Below are 18,198 nucleotides of genomic sequence, written 5' to 3' on the forward strand. Positions count from 1 at the left end.
ACAAACACCCCCAATGTGGGATTTGATTTCCGTACACTGCACCGACAAATATATACCAATTTCATAGTCACATAGACATGAAGAAGGGAGAAATCTCCCAAAATGGAAAAAGAAATATCTGCTGGTGCACACTTAGAAACTGCACTGCTGTGATTTTATACTGTAATACTCACGCAGAAATTTCAGCATCAGGCATTTGAGTCTCAGAAAGTTGATGCTCAAAGAACTGAGGCTTCAGAAATTATAGGAAAGCCCACAAAAGTATTTTATTAAAGGCATATTTAAATTTATACCTGTAATCATCATTGTGGCTTCAATCCTTACCAGAAAGGTTATTCAGGATATACTTTTTGGAGTCAGTTATACAATGAAACTTGCAAAACTATGTAAAAGATAATATAACTGTGTCATGGGCTAAGACTAGAAAGGGGAAAAGAAACAAGCTGCAAAATGGCTTGTGTCAGAGTAGCAAGTAGCAAATCGCAGTGAAAGCAAACCTCCTGCACGTTGATGTACACTCCTGGAATTTTTTATACATACATACTTACACACAAATATACACACGTTTGTATAAACATACACACACACACACACACACACACACACACACACACACACACACACACACACACACACACACACACATACATACACACACACATAGACACACACATACACATATGTATATAAATATATATATATATATATATATATATATATATATATATGGTTTTGGGGTTCTGTTTGTTATACTTGGCTGTTTTAATCTAAAAACATTTCTTGAGGATGCCATGTGTGCATTGTGGAATATTTGTGTGCATGGTGGAATATTTGAATTCTGAAGCATTCGTTCATTCGTGATTTCAGATTTATTACAAGTTTTATTTTAATTCTGTCTGGTTGCCATAATCTTAGGGATTCAGATTTAAATGTATGAAATAAAAAAATGTTAACTGCAAAATATCCTTTCTGCAGCAGTACAATTAAAATATGTAATTGTCAGCACATGAATTCAGTTCTAGAACTAGAACCAGAAATGAAATCTAATCATATGCTTGTTCTAAAATCATTGCCTCCACTTTTAATGTTCTGAGCCTTAGATGCCTGTGTGTAAAATACCCCTGCTTTACTCAGCACGAAGTACATTTTGCCTTGAGAAGAATGACATTCTGTAAGTAATAGCAGATTTGTTACAAAACTGAGGTTACAATGCCATGTTAAAAATAAAGGCTACACGAATAGTCCATAGGTCGTCAACACAGATGGTGCTATTCATGTGGGTTATTATGCTGCAGTCATCTTCAAAATCATTACCAGGGCACTGTATTTCCTTTCCAGTCAATAAAAGTTCCAGAGTGCCTTTCCTCAAGGTTGGAAATTGCAGTTACTACATCAGGGATGGTCTCCTCCAGGGTTAGTGGTGCCTAAAAATATACAGCAGGAACAGTATTGGTATTAAATACATTTCACAGTATTTCAGCAACAACAGTATACTATTTGTTTGCTGATTGCAGTTTTTCAAAATACTTTAAATCAGGTAAACTATAAAGGTATATAAAACCATTCATAACGTAACAATAAATAATTTAAAAATAAAAACTGTCAACCAATAAAATGAAGAACAAAATAATTAAAAAATTCAGTTGACTCAATGTACAACTCATTTTAATAGAAAATGTATGTTAAAAAACAGTGAGTTAATATCTGAATGTTTGGCACTCACTAATATGTTGGGGTATTTAGTTCCATGAAGCTAGGGAACCAAAAGGAAGGCCATGAAAGTCAGAAGACTCCAAAAATTGTAAATTTCCCACATTTTCCCTTTCCCTGCCAAGTAAGGTCATGAAGCAACACATTTGGAAAATAGGTAAGAAGCAGCTCCTTTAAGCAGTCAGAAACTAAGTACAGTTTTATGAGTCAGAAGGCAGACTCTAAAAGTGCTACGGCTATTAATCAGTTACCAACACACACAGGGGAAACATGGCAACGACTGTTCTTCTTGATGCGCAATTTAGAAACAAAGCTGTATTCTGAATGTGCTGATGGGAATGGAAATTATCTCAGGAAAGCTAGATATAAAACAACGTTATAGTGATGTAAGCCTCATGCAATTTATACAGTGGAGTACTGATATGGGAGCAGGAGGAATGCAACTTCTTTTATATTTTGTACCTTACATGGTTTTATTATACAGTGTTTAGTAAATAAGCACTTAACTAAACTTGAATTTGAAGGCTGAAATTGAATGTTATGCACAAAGTCATGACTGGGACACACTGTTTTCAGTACCATTCCCTTTTTTTTTGCCTTCTCTGTTATTTGAAGAGGCTTGCTATCAAAACAGATACTCATATAAAACACCCACTTTACTGACAATACCAGTAAGCTTTACATACTGCTTAATGGCACAGTTTTAGGCACTTGGATATGGCAATTGCTACAAACAAAACCAAAGGTATCATTTGAATCTAGCAGTGTGACATGACTGATAATTAATTGACATTTATTTACCAGGTTTATTTGTTTGGACATGCTGCCCCTTTTACAGTAAGGACCCAGAGAGAAGAGCTCCAAATATAATGCATGTACAACAGTTACAAAAAGCAGCTAAGCAAAATTACAATGACTTTATATAAATAAATTGGAAACTGTGATAATTTGTCTCCTGTCAGTTACCTGACATGATCCTCAGATGCAGATATGGATGAATTTGGGAACATGAGCTGGGACATGGCATAACCTCTGAAGAAATAAGTCTAGGACCAAACACAGCTTCTATGGAGCCAGCTTTTGTTTGGACATGGCATAACCTTCTGCTTAACTCTGAATGACATCAGTGAATATAGATATAAGATATAAGGGATAATACTGACAATACTTTCTCAAGTGATGCTTCCACTGATACCTCTAGGAATAAACTAAGGATGCCATTGACTTTTGCCAGCAATGTGCATGTAGCATGTGATATTATTAAAAAGAACTGGGATATTCTGTCTACTGTACATGAGTTGAATGGGGTCATTGGCACACAGCCAGATTTTGCTTTTAGAAATAATAGATCACTTAAGAGTCAGCTCTGTTATCGACCCTTTAATACTAAATCAACTATAATATCTGATAGACTTGATACATATATGTGTAGGAATTGTATGGCCTGTACACATATACACATTGGTAATCATTTCACACATCCCACTTTGGGTTTTAAGATAGATACTGCTTTTTATGCAGATTGTCAAACAAAAAATGTTGTCTATTTTTGCTATTGTACTACCTGCTTCTCATTTTACATAGGGAAAACAAACGGGGTGTTTAAGGATAGAATACTTGAACACCTTAGGGATATTAGGAATGTTAAAGAAACCAGAGCACTATCACTACATGTAGCTAAAGAGGGTAAAGAACATACATTTAGCTTTATGGTACTAGAGATTCTGCATAGTACCAAGAGAGGAGGTGACATAAATAATAGAACAGAATCTAGTGAACAGAAATGGATTTTGCGCTTTCAAGCTGATAAACCTCCTGGTTTAAACAACAAGTTTCCCTGAAACCCTTCCTTAAAGCATGGCCATTAAAGCATTGATTTCTCTTTTAATATTTTATCATATATATTTCAATAGTCCATCTTTTATTATTTTTTTACTATTGTATTCATTACCATTTTTAAGTACATATTGTTCATTTAGTCTGTTTTTATTCAGTTTTTAAAGATCTATATATTCTACAGATGTATTTTATCACATGGCTTTTTAGCTATGATGCACATTTTATCTGATTTTTGATTGGATGTTTTAGTGTTTAAAAATGTAACTGTTAATCTGTCTTTGTTGGTCTGATGAAGCGGATGTTATTCCGAGAAAGCGCTTACCTTACTACAATAAAGTACATATTGAATTTCACTGCTGTGTAGAACCGGATTATTTTTCTTTTTCTTGACTATGGAAACTGTTTGCAGTTTACTCAATCCTTTTTTTTTTTTTTTGCTCTTTTTGTCCTCTCTGTTGGTCATCAGCCCCTTCCTGGCCTAATCAGCCAATTTGTTCCCTATCCCCAGGACAAATATTAGCTGAGGGGTGTCATTTACAGCCAACATGGGATTTGAGATTTTACATTATATGAATTTATCTAATCGCTGTTGAAGGAAAGGACTGAGTCCACAGAAGAGAAGCTGCAATGGGAAAGAGTGCACCAAGCTTAGGACCTGGTTTCAGCATGTCTCTGAGGCTAACCTTGGTCAGCTTTGTCACATATGCCTTGAAGAAAGTGTTACTTTCTTTATGCAAGCCTAGAAAAATTGGAAGTGTAAATTCCTTTAAAGAAACCTAAGAAGATACTCTTCTGCTTGAACTCAACACATATTCTGCAAGCAAGATTAGTCAGGTGAGATTCACAGCAAAGGAAATATATTCAGATCATCTCTATATGGTTCAAATGATTTGTTCTATTCATAAGTACATTGTGGCATTTACTGAATGAAGAAGTGTTGTGATACATTCATTCCTTATTTCTAAAATGCTTAACAAACATTTTTTCATTAAACCACAGCTCCAATAAATTGTGTATCCTTCAGTTATGTCAACTTTGGGATGATGCAAGGTACATCCATAGGCTTTAATGGATGTGTCTTTGCACATGTAAGGTGCTGCATCTATTAAAGTCTATGGATGCACGGTTCACTTTCTCTAAATTGGTGTTGCCTGAAGTTAAAGTTTATTTACTTATTTGTCTTTCTTGACTGGGAACAGTCCAACTGGGTAAAACCCATTTTCAGCAGAGGCTGAAAAGCTCACATTTAAGTTACACATGGTGCACATTTATAATTGCAGAGGAAAACATCTGCACATGTCCTTATTTGCATGATTTTTAAATATTGCTTTCATGAACATAGCACTAGCACTTTAACACAAAATAACAAGATAAAAATTAACATAAATTGGCTAATTATTGAATAGAAAAACAAAATACAATAACACTAAATGCATTTATAACATGATGGCTGCAGGGAAAAGATTAAACTGGGATGTTTTTGAGATTAGTAATAATTTACAGAGAGACAAGTAGTAAAGTAGCGCAAAAATTGATGATAAGTGAGAGATATGAAAGAAGAAATTATGGAAATGAGGAGGAAGATAAATGTACAGATGAAGAACCATAGTTAGTGGTGCGGTGTGAGAGAAGGAGGAAGAGGAAGAGCTTAGAAATTAGTGCCGTATGAGGAGGAGTGATACAGTACAAAAGACTAGGAAGTAAAGTGGCTGTAAGAGTTGGAGAAAAGTAATCTGAGTAAAGCTAGCCAGGTGAACAGGATAGAGACATCTTTGTCAGAGGTGCTGTTTAAGCAAAGTTTTGAAATTACTGAAGTTTTAAATCTGTTTTAACTGTATGTGGATTTCATTCTAGAGTTCTGACACATAATGGGAGTAGCGAGAGTCTCCAGCAGTGCTGAATGTCTTACTGACAGATAATAGGGGTTTATTGCTAGAGTGAAGCTCTCTAGTGGGTGCAGAGTACAGCAGAGTAGTTTGCAATGCTGGGCATTTGTCTGGAGAGTAAAACAGGTTGTAGTTCAACGTTAGTTGTGAATATGTCGACTGCTTTGGGAGTTCAAGCCAGTTTAATTGTTTTAATGCAAGGCGGTTGTGTGTTTTATAAGGATGGTTGGTTGCAAATTTAGCTATCTTGTAGTTGCAGGAGGCTAGTTTAGTTTTATACATAGTATATATATTTGTAAAAATAGGGGAAGCATATAATAGAGAAGGAAAGCGGTATGTTGCAGTTAAGGTAATCCTAGCTTGATCTGTCAGGTAGCGTTTGGTCCTTCAGAGAGAGCTGAGTTTGTGGTGAGTTTTCTTGATGGAATGAAGTATGTGGTGATCAAATTTGACGTTGTCATCTATTATGACTCTGAATAGTTTAGTTTGGTGTATGGTTTCTATTTTTGTGTTATTAGTTAAGGTAATATGAAATGTGTGTTTCTAGTTAAAGTGTTGTTTTGGAGTAAACAGCATAAGTTTGTTTTTTTGGCATTAATTAGCAAGTTAGAATTTTTCCAGCCATATTTCATTGTCAGTGAAAACATTTTGAGTGATTTCCTATAAGAGTTGAATCACTTTACTATTTATCCTCATTGGGATAATTTTAGGGAAAGAAGTACTTCTAAAAAGTTGGGGAAAGTACAGGGGTGTCTGAAAATGTTTTCTGATGGCAGCAAGATAAGTTTTCTTTTGTGAACAAATCGCTGTAAAGAAATCAGAATTAAATTATCCTACCCTGAAACTGAGAAAGTTGCTGCTTTCTAGTGGAGTTAAAATGTATGGGGGCTCTCTGGATGCATCAACTGCAAGCTGATGTTGTGGAATATTCAGGATAATGACAGACACTGACTGACAAAAAGATCAACAACTGCATTGCAGAACTGCTCAGTGATGGGCCAGAAAAAGCAGCCACAGCTTTCTGTGATATTATGAAAGTACATGCAACAGTAATACAAAGCAGGCCTTGCAAAGGTTCTGGCATTATCTTAAGCATGATTATGGTAAAGATAGCACATTTTTGTAATAGTTGTTGTTGTGTCTTTCGGCTTTTCCTGGTTAGGGGTCGCCACAGCGGAACTCCGGTCCGCTAATGATTGGCAGTAGATTTTTTACATGCCGAGTTGCTGGCCCTAACGCACAACCTTCAACGAAGGTACGCCCATTCACGCATGTCTCCACACAGAAGATGCTCTAGCTGAGAATCGAACAAGACAACGTCTTACTGTGAGGCGACAACCGCAGCACCACCACCGCAGTACATTTTTGTAATAGTAAACTATTAAATTCATAAGCATCATAAAATGTAGTGGTAGCAGGGGATGGAAAAGATTTAAGTGATGGAGTGATTATTTTCTTTGTGTCTTGTTATCATGTTATGGAGGTTCGTTTTTTTTTTTTTTTGCTCTGAAACTCTGACAGACTAAAGACATTTTTATTTTATCTGTGCAATGGACACTGGATTGTGCTGTGTTTGATTAAAATGTTAGCGGGTTGGAAACAAATGCAGTTTTGCCTTTGGAGAGATCATGGCTTGTTTTATGGGGACAATTAACTATTGGGGGTGTAGGCTAGTCCTGAAGATATAAAATTAGTCCTTTCCTTTCCCCTGCATGACTGCTTTGCTGACCATGAGACAGACATACTAATTGTAAGGATATGTGTCTGTCAGATGACATATAACTGATTGTTTCCTTTGTCATACTGGAGGGGCTTTATAAAGGGTCACTAAGAGTGACTTAACTCTCAGGTTGTGTTGACCATCATTCCCTGCAGTAATAGGATGGAGCCCTTCCTCACTGGAATCGGTTACTACCATTAACAAATTCATTTTATTGCTATGTTTAGTGTCTGTTCATACAATGATGACATTCTGCTCTGGGGGCTAAGGAGATGGACATTTTTGGGTAACCTTTATGACAGGTCATCATTGATGGTGCAACCAGTCTGAAATTGGGCAAATTGGGCTGATATGTCTCAGATGGATGAGCACTGCTGAGAATGGTAGAGGACGAAGACTTAGCTGGCACTTATTACTGTGGGCAGTAAAGATATGTCTCACAATCCTCCACCAGCGGTGTGGCATGGAAGCACCATGTACTCACATCTCAGTAAGGGCAGTTTATAGAGCTGACAGTAAGTTGGTAGGTGATGGGATTTTTTATTGTTAATCTGGATACACTATTTGTTACATTTTTACATTTTTTTGAATTTGTTCAAAATGTTTCTGATATCTGTATGTGTTTATTTTTATGCAGACCTGTGTTGCCCCAAATCACAAAAAACAATAATGAAGATTCTTGCAAATGGTGTTCTTTTCTTAAATTGAAGGTGAAGTGTAACATTGGAGGTAAACTCAAGAGGACTGGATGCTTTGTTATCAAGACACTTTTTCCTGGAACATTAACAGTTTGGGTCTATATTATAACAACAAAAAATCATAATCTCGACTGCTCACATGACGAAAATTTAAATACTCGAAATCGCTATTGTGGAGGGCTCTGCACCCCCTAATATATATTCCAACTCCGAGATCACACTACAGTGAGGAAAGGGCAAATATTCCGATCTTCACTGTAGTGCAATCATAAAATACCAACATCGCGTATTTGCAACATGAGCGGTCGAGATTATGATTTTTCGTCGTTATAATATAGACCCAACAGTTTGACTAGCTATATTTAATGGGTATAGGTGTTTGCTTACATTAAATATCTTCTCTTATTGTATCTTTAGGAGATACACATGGACTAGGTAGAACATAACAAGTTCAATGACATGGGGTAGAAGAAATGATCTTCTACTGTTACAAGTGTGGCAGATGGAGACATGTCTATTTTGTAGTGGCTCATGACTGCTACATTTGGTTTGATAACTAAAAGGGATGAAGGCTGGGAATGCTGCACTTAACAGGTTCTGAGGAAATGGTGGCATTATAGAGGCAAGTGTATATGTTTTCTCCAGCAGGTGCTTCTCAGTTGTATGTTAGAGTAATAATGGATAGTTTAAAGAGTAGGTGTTTAGATATCTAGGAACTCTGAAATTCTGCCCATTAGATATATCAAGGAATGGAGATTGTTATCCTTGTGATACATTGTCTAAACACATGACTCTGCATCACTAAGAGTTGTTGGGATTTAGGGGATCTAATTTTCTGAGAACAATGCCAGGAAAGCCTTCCCTTTCAGCAAGGCCTAGTTTTTTATACACTAGCAGTTGTTTACTTCTGTGGTGATGAGTAGTTTACACTTCCAGTAAATGATACGCAGTCTTTGGTTAGATATTTGGCAGAAGCTAGATAGGACAGGACAGGTATAAGACATCTGATGAGCTAGACATGGACATGAACATTAGATGAAGTTTCCATCGGGGAATGAAAGCACTTGTCTGTGTGAAAATAAACACTGAATTGTTCTGTCTCATCTTCTTTTTTATCTTGAAGATTTTTGCAGAAGATTAAAATTACTTGTGTTATTTTGGATTGTGCTACTGCTTGCTTCAACCAGTGGAATATTCCATTTGTGAATGGATGTTTTGTTGTTCTGGTTTGTCTTCAGTGTCTACAACTTTAACTATCAAGTTTTCACAACAAACATGCTCAAGGCTGTCATCAAGCCTGGCATATTGCATCATCCATTTTCTGTCTCTAACCCATCCCCCAGCAGCTGATGTGTATAACTGAATACTCACCCTAGATCAATCATTGTTAAATTTATGTGAAGTCAAGACAAGGATCTTATTTTAAAGTCTGCTTGGGCTCTCAATGCTTTGAAAATAGGGGATCAGGTTGTTAGAGTTGACAATGACTACTCTTCTATTGTCATTTCAAAAAGAAAGGCATGCATTCCCCTTATAAAATCACTGAAAAGGCTGCTATTAAATCTCAACTAATCTTCCCTGCCTAAATAAGACTTTGCTTACTGGAAAGATCAAAAACATTTGAATCACTTGAAGAAGCCAACATCTTTGTATAACAAAGGAACTTGATAAATACAGCAGAACTTATAGACACCAGTAGCACATTAAAAAGAAAAGCAACATCAAAAAATGAATGGTCTGTGAAAGAAAAGAAAAAAAAAACAGAGACAAATATTTCAAAACCTTATTTGTATTATATTGCAATGTAGATTGTTTTAGGACACCTTGGAACCACACAACAAGGTAATGTATTTTGTTTTACGTCTTTCCTTTTCTTTTCTCCTTCCCTTTCAAAGCTAAAAAAACATTTCATGTGACTCTACACAATTTTTTAAAGAGTTTTGATTGAAAAACACTACAAATGTCATATGAAGTCTTGATCTTTGGGGAAGAACATGAAAGGGTATTACAGTTATATAGTGGTTTTGCCAAACTGATTTTTTATATTTATTTTTTGCTGTTTCATTGCTTTGGGGAGTTATGCTGTGGCTGGCAGTGTGTGTTGAAAATGACAGCAGATGCTGTAAAATATGTTTGATATACATTTGCATTTATTTAGAATAATGCTTTATTTTTTGAGGCTTGGGCTGTTGTTGTTTACATGATTTATTCATCAATAATTAGAAATGGTGGTACTTTTCCGTTATTGGGGCAACAGATGTCATGAGCAGTTTGAGTCCCTTGAAATAGTTAATGGTATTAGAATGGGTTTGCTTGGCAGTTGTCTGAGTGGGTACGGTGCTTTAGCTGTTTATCTTCATTAAGATGTTAAAGTGTGGTCACATTTAAATTGTATCCTTCAAAAGTGGTTAATCACACTGAGGAGTTTCAAGTTCTGTAGTGTATTTCTTCAGATTTGTCAGCAAACTTGGGATACAACTGAAATGTGACAGAAGTTATAAATCTTACTGAAGATAAACAGGTAAAGCACAGTACCCACTCATACAACTGACAATCAAAAGGATACAATTTAAATGTGACATTAACAGGGCAGCAGTATACATCTGTAACTGCACTCTTCCAGGCTACAAGCTGATATATATATATATATATATATATATATATATATATATATATATATATATCTATGCACTCAAAATAAATCAGAAGGAATAAAAAACATGGGGAAAAACATTTTACTATTCCATGGCTCCTGTTTAATTTGAAGCAGACAGTATAAAAGGGATCACCTTTTAACGGTTTGGCTTAGTTTATTTTGTAATGCTATAGATGCATGGGGGTCTCCTGATGTTCATATTTCTCAAAATTATTTCGGAACTTTAGGGGTAACAGCTGTGTGAGCATTGTGTAACTGTTGCCCTGATAATGGAAAAGTACTGAAATGGTTAATTTCTCATTTATTAATAACAATGACAGCCAAAAATAAGTATTTAAATTAAAAATAAATGTAAATTGCTTTTAGCTTGTATAGTACATCCGTGAGCATTCTAACTTTTAAAGCTTCACTTAACAAGTAAACATTCCCACTGACTTACTTTAGCTGCTGTTTATAAGGTTTCTGAAGCAGGTTTGAGCTCCTGAAACTCTGTAAAGTCTCCATTTTCATGCAGAGACATCTGTGATGACATCCAGGAAGTAATTAGCTACCTTTGACCTTCTTATTTCAAGTTGATCCATCGGACCAATTGGATTACAGAATGATGTTGCCTTGTTTCCTTTTGCATTATTTTTAATGTGTTTATCTGAAAAAGTAATGTAAGTAAAGAAACTTTTATCTAATAAGCTTATTATATTAATTATATTAGCGATGTCAAGTTTTAATAGATCTCCTGCCGTTTTTGAATAAAATGGACGTGGCCTGAATGACTGACAAGCCAAATGGCCGTGATGTAATTTATAACTAGTTCTGATGTAATTTATAACTAGTTCTGAACTGTATTACTATGGTGAGATCTTGGTAACCCTTTAATAACTGAATGAATCTATGGAAAACACCCAGTTTGTGGTAAGGAAATGATATTTTACAGCAAAGAAGTATTATATTTAGGAAAAAGTTATATATAATAAACATAATATTGATAAGAGTTTCATTTGCTAAATGTTAGCATGGTATTCTTAGATTCTGTTCAGCTGGTGTCGATAAAAGCTTTTATGTGTATAGTAAATGAGAAATATTATGAATGGGATATTAAGACAGTGAAAGGAAAGGAAAACTGTAGTAAACATAGGTTACTAATGTATTCTTATTCTTTGTATACCTTTCACCATCTGCCTGCATTTTGAAAATTAAATATCCAAAAGATAGTTGTGGTAGAGTCAACATTTTTTTTAGTTTGTGGAAAAAATGATTATTTATCTTATAATGCTTCATATTTGAACAGTATCAGTTTCAGTTAACTTAACAATGAACATAAATGTGGAACCTATTAATACTGAACTGAATCAAATACAAGTTTAATACAATATTAGTAAGTGTTCAATAACTAACTAACAGCAGTGATTATGGTTCTATATTTTAATTTAATGACATATTTTTATTTTTATAAAAAGTATATCCTGAATTATCAACAGTGATTTTCCTTTGCATTTATATTCTATTATACAAGTACTGTTTTTCCTTCGTCATTTGTTAACATGCAGTAGTAGAAAGTCGCCACTAGATGTCACGGTTTGGCAAGTCTGTGGCTTGTATGATGAACATATTAAGCCAGGAATATTGTATTCCGTGCAGAAGGTTTTTAATGTTTATATAGTCAAGATTTTTACTTTAGTTGTTCATAATTTCTCCATAACAAATGATATTTTAAACTGTTTTACAAAATCATAGGAAATCAATACAAGTATCCTAATATTGTAAAACCTGTCATAATATTTCAGCATATAGCGTTCTTTCTTTAAACATAAATGGGTTAAATAATCCCACGAAGAGAGGTAGTGTGAACAAATATCTTTCTTTGCATAAAGTGGACATTGTTTTTCTTCAAGAAATACACTTAATATTGTAAGATTTAAATAAATTGTTGTTAAAAGACTATTTAATGTTTATGTTGGTTAGGTCACAATATAAAGGAAAAAAAAAAACAGGAGTTTCAATTCTTTGGAAGAAAAGCCCATGATTACCAGAGATCAAGGATTCTTATACAGATAAATACGGTATGTTAGCTTTAGTAGTAATTAAGTTTGGGAAAAAGTTTATACCCTGATTAACTCATACTTGTTACCTGGAATTGGCACAAAAACTGTAAAACAACATCTTGACACTATCACCCTATATTCTCAGGGAGAGATAATTCTAGCAGGAGCTTTTAATTGTATTTTATCTCCAACTGACACCACAAATACCAAACCTTTTAAAATCCTTACTGTAGATAGACATTTAAATAATTATATAAATTTGAGGAACTTAGAAGATACTTATGATATAAAATTACCTTCTTCCTAAAATTCTCTCACTATTTATATAGGTTTGGCACACAGACTAATATTGATAAAGTATAATTTACCAGCTCATTGTTATTAAAAACAGATGTATTGATTGTATCCTGCCCTTTATCAGATCACAATGACATTACCTTCAAATTAACTTTTTATACTGACTTTTTAATCTTTTTTTAGAAAATCACTGCTTACATTATGAAAATAAAAGTCTTTCAAGAATGGATTCTAACAAAAATAAAGCAATGTATTGAAATTAATAATAATGGTGAGGTATCAGACATGAGTCTATGGGATATCTTAAAGGAAGTTATGGGAAAGTTAAAAGCTGGTACTTGTCTAAAAGAAAAGAGTGGGATAAGAGGCTAACTGACATGCAGAAATAAATAGATAAACTAAAAGGTAATCTAACACCTAAGGATAAAATAGTGTTAGATAATATAAATAAACTGAACAAGGAATACCAAGACATCCTACATCACAAAATTTCCATAAATTTGGAGAAAATCAAGTTATACTCAATTAACTCTAAAAGCTTACACAGAATTTCAATTAGTTCTTGATATTTAAGTGAGAATAGCCATATAAAAGAAATCATATATAAAGAGAATAAGAAAAGAATAAAAGTATCGGATATGAAGGACATACTAGAATGCTTTAAAAAACATTATGAAAATATAAATAGTGGCAATACAATGATAGGAGAAAATAGCATCTTAAGTCATTTTCTAAAGAAGAATACACAAAGGAAATGATCTCGCAACAATATTACCAAAATTGATAAAGTTTTCACTTTTAAAGAACTAAAAGATCAAATAAATAATTTAAAAAATAATAAGGCACCAGGGTTGGATGGGTTAATCCTTGAATTATATAAAATGTTACTAGATAACATATTAAAAATTCTGTTAAACACTTTTCAAGAAATTAAAAATACATTAAATGTCCCACCGCCATGGAAATATTCTCTAGTTTATAGGTTTATAGGTTTATAGATAAGTACTAGGCTAACTGCCCTTGTGAGCCATTTTCCATGTGAGAATCAAACCCTGCACCTTCTGTCTGTAAGGTAAACACCTTAACCATTCCACCAGCCTCCCACCTCTTTCCAATTCTAAAACCAGATAAGGAACCCACCTCTTGTTTATCTTATATACATATTTTTTGTTAAATATAGATTGTAAGATTTTTATGGCTATTATAGCTAGTAGACTGAATTCTAATCGTTCTGAATTAATAGACAATGACCAAACAGGGTTCATAAATCAAGCACCAAAATCACTCTCAAAAATTCTCGGCAGCCATTAACAAATTACTACTTCTAGGCAAAACTGGTACTCCCTCTCCTACCCTAGATAACAGCACAGGCAGCATAGTCACTCAATTTAAAAGATTCTTTACTGAGACAATACTGACCCTAGTCAACCAACAGAAAAATCAACACACACGCCCATCCTCTGAATCCCCCCCACTGCTCAAACAAAAAAATAGGTCCTTCCAATTCTAGCCTGTCTCTATAGATATGATAAAAAATTGCCTCAACAAATTAAAGCTCACTACTCTGGCTACTGACAAACTACCAGGGGAATTTCAAAAAACTTCTGCCAATGCAGTGGCCTACCCTATAGCCATACTCATTAATAGATCCCTCTCAGAAGCTATTGTCCCCGATATTTTGAAAATCTATCACATAATCCCCCCGCATAAAGGAGGTAACTCCACATAACTCACAAACTACTGACCTATAGCAATTCTATCTCCACTAACAAAAATCCTTGAAAAATGCGTACACTTCCAAATGATAGACTACTTACACACCCACAAACTCCTGTCAAACACTGAGCATGGCTTCCGACCGTTCCATAGTACCAACACTGCCCTCTTATCCTTCTCCAATACAGTAAACTCTCATAGAAACAAAGCTCACTTTGATTCTGCCACCTTTCTAAACCTCTCAAAGACCTTTGACATGGTTAGACATGACTTTCTTATCAAAGAATTATCCAAATTAGCACTCTCTCAACCCACCATAGCCTGTTTCCAAAGCTATCTAGTCAGCCGTCAACAAGCAGTTCTGTGGAAGCAGGTTCCCCCCTACTCCCAGTCACTCTTGGTGTTCCCCAGGGTTCCATCTTAGGCCCATTGCTATTCACCCTCTACACCAATAAACTCCACTCTTCCACTGTCAAGGCATCTGTCATCCAATACGCAGATGATTCAACTTTAATTTGTGCAGCTTCCTCAGTACAGGAACTTCACACAGTAACTAAAGAATCCTTCCTCTGTATTGAATCATGGCTAACCAATATTAAACTTATTCTAAACCCCACTAAAACCAAATTTCTGCTCTTTAAACCAACTAGGGCCACATCATCAACTACCTCCTTTAATATCATGTCCAGTAACAAAACTGTTATATCTCCCACAGACCACACCAAACTCCTGGGTGTAGAAATTGATAATCTAAAATTTGATATTCACATTTCCCAGACCATCAAGAAAGTCCATAAAAAGCTCGGTACCCTCTACAGAAATAGACAATTCCTTATCCAACAAGCAAAAGGTACAATAGCCCAAACACACCTTATTTCTACCCTCCTCTATGCCTCACCCATTTTTACCAACCTGAGAAAAACAGACCTAGCTAAGCTTGACTCCTGCTACAACAAAATCGCTAGATTCGCCTCAGACTCTCCATTTAAATCTCACCACTGCTCATCCTTAAAGCAGCTCAACTGGCTGGAACTTCCACAACTTCTGCATTATAAGCAACTCTCTCTGGCCCATAAAATTCTGTATGAACCAGAAAAAAACCCTGCATTACAAAACCTACTTCACCTCAACACCAATAACAGGACTTTTCACTCCAGCAACAAGGTTACTCTCGTAGTAACTAAGTCTAATATTACAACAGGGGGTTCCCTCTTCTCTTGTTATGTATCCAAAATCTGGAACACTCTACCCAGTCATATACCCACTATTGCTTCCTTCACCCAGTTCAAAAAATCATTAAAAATACATCTCATCAATAACTGGCTATGCTCATGCACCTCACCAGGTTAGACCCAATGCTGTGGTACATCATCATACTATTCTAACCCAATGGGTTAGGTCTGGGTTATAAAATTAATTATAAACATACAACATAATAAAAATGTATTTATGTGTCTGATCTATACACTAATATTATCTATTAAACGGATGTTATACACGTCTCTACAACAATGATGTTTATCTTTTTAGACTAATGAATCTGGTATTATAGTATTGTAACTCTAAAGAAAAAGCAATGAGAAATAAATGCTTAAAGTCTATGGAGTCCACCAGGAAGAAACAGTTAGGTGAAGAGTAAAATCCACACTTTTATTACACAACAACCCACAACGATTAAGCGCTTTTATCCACTAAAATGTGGACTTCATCAGAATACTTGATGTATGTGATTAAACATTTAAATACCCTTCATTTTGGTGCCAAAACCACTGCTAATAACATCTTTGACCCATTTAAAGTGAACCCATCCAAGATTCAGATAAACAATACAATAATAAATAAAATCAGGCACTAACCATGCAATTCAAATATACATATGTTAACATAATATACAGTAAATGTCCTAGCCAAATCCATCAAAGCAACATAAACAAGCCATGTTCAAATAAATAATATACAACATCAAGGCTGTCTCAAAGTATATTCTTTAAAACACTATGTACACCAATATAATTATCTATATCTGTGCTTGTAAAATAGGTTTGATGGAAATATGATCATTAAGACCGGATAAGTTAGAGGCATCAGTCAATAGTTGCCACTTAACCTCCCTGTGACCCAATATAGCTTTAAAGTTGCCCCCTCGGGGCCTATCCTGTCTTGTTCTAATATGGCAAACTTGAAAAATGACTATCCCCACATTTTTCAACATGTCTGTAAAGGGCATTATAAATGTCCTTCCTTCTTATGTTATACAAATGATCGTATATTCTTTTTCTGAGACACCTCTCGGTTTTCCCTATGTAGTAACTGGGACATGCCATGCACTTTGCCATATATATTCCAAACTTAGAGTTACAATTCCCTTGCCTAAATGTAATTTTGGTTCTATTCACATTATCTAATGTAACACCTACATCTTCTAAAATAGCATGGCATTGTTTACAGTTACCACATCTCCTTACGTGTTTAATCTGTTCATACATACCCCTACTCATGTTACCCTGCTCCAAATTTCTCTTGATGTTACATCCCATCTTATAGACAAATGTAGGTATTTCACCTACAATTTCCCTAATTTCGTTATCTGCCATAAGAATGTTCCAATAGTATATTGTTTATTTCTTATTGTTTTTTCTTTAGTCAGTTGATTAAACACTTATTTAGTATTATAACTCTGTTTTTACTAACTGTTCCAGATATGTCCATACATAGTACCTGATTTATAACTCCCTGCATTTTTTTAATGTTAATTTTCTTTGCAAACTTTGTATTAATTTGTATTACATGTTATTGTTCTGTCGGGAGCTTTTCTCCCCGGGGCCTCCACTGAAAATGGACCTGTGTCCAGTGGACTATCCTGAATAACAAATGTAACATAAATAAGTAAATAAAAGAAAATAAAGAATAGGAAAGTTCAAGACAATATAGTAAGACTATTGCCTCTTATAGATATAGCAAACAACAAGAAAAATGAATTGTTGATAAGTTTGGACATACTTATTTAAAACATTACAAAAGTATGGCTTTTCTCCAGAATTTATCGATTTAATTAAAAGGCTCTATGAAAATTCAATCTCTTTTGTTAAGATTGGCTTTTTCCTATTTAGCCCTACTGCGGTGGTGGTGCTGCGGTAGCGCTGTCGCCTCATAGCAAGACGTTGTCTCGTTCGATTCTCAGCTAGAGCGTCTTTTGTGTGGAGGCATACGTGAATGGGGCATGCCTTCGTTGAAGGTTGTGCATCAGGGCTCGTAACCCGGTACGTAAAAATCCACTACCAATCATTAGTGGACTGGAGTTCTGCTGTGGCAACCCCTAACCGGGAAAAGCCGAAAGACACAAACAAACAAAAGTATTAAAGGGTACAAAACAAGGTTGCTCTTTGTCCCCTCTAATTTTCGCTCTTGCCATAGAGCCACTTGCTAATTACATACATAAGAATAAGAACATTACAGGTTATAAACTTACTAGTGACCTATCACCCAAGATCCAAAATTTTGCTGACGATTTGTTACTAACATGTGAGGATATTGAAACTTCACTAGACTTTTTAGTTAGTGCTCTGGATTTATTTGAAAACATATCAGGATTAAAATGTAACCATAACAAAACCCAAACACTTTTAATAAACAAGAA

At 34.9% G+C, this 18,198-nt stretch overlaps 1 protein-coding gene across 1 annotated transcript in view; it reads right to left on the reverse strand.

The window, feature by feature from the left end:
- Positions 1–861: 861 nt before the first annotated feature.
- Positions 862–18,198, reverse strand: part of LOC122793654 (C-factor-like) — a 309,477-nt gene continuing 292,140 nt past the window's right edge. Inside the window, exon 6 of the mRNA XM_044061871.1 lies at positions 862–1,424. Coding sequence (XP_043917806.1) covers positions 1,311–1,424 — 114 coding nt within the window. The 3' untranslated portion in view covers positions 862–1,310. The remainder of the gene's footprint in view (positions 1,425–18,198) is intronic.

The sequence above is a fragment of the Protopterus annectens genome, chromosome 2.part0, assembly GCF_019279795.1.
Source record: "Protopterus annectens isolate FY-2018-M chromosome 2.part0, PAN1.0, whole genome shotgun sequence".
Lineage (NCBI taxonomy): Eukaryota > Metazoa > Chordata > Ceratodontiformes > Protopteridae > Protopterus > Protopterus annectens.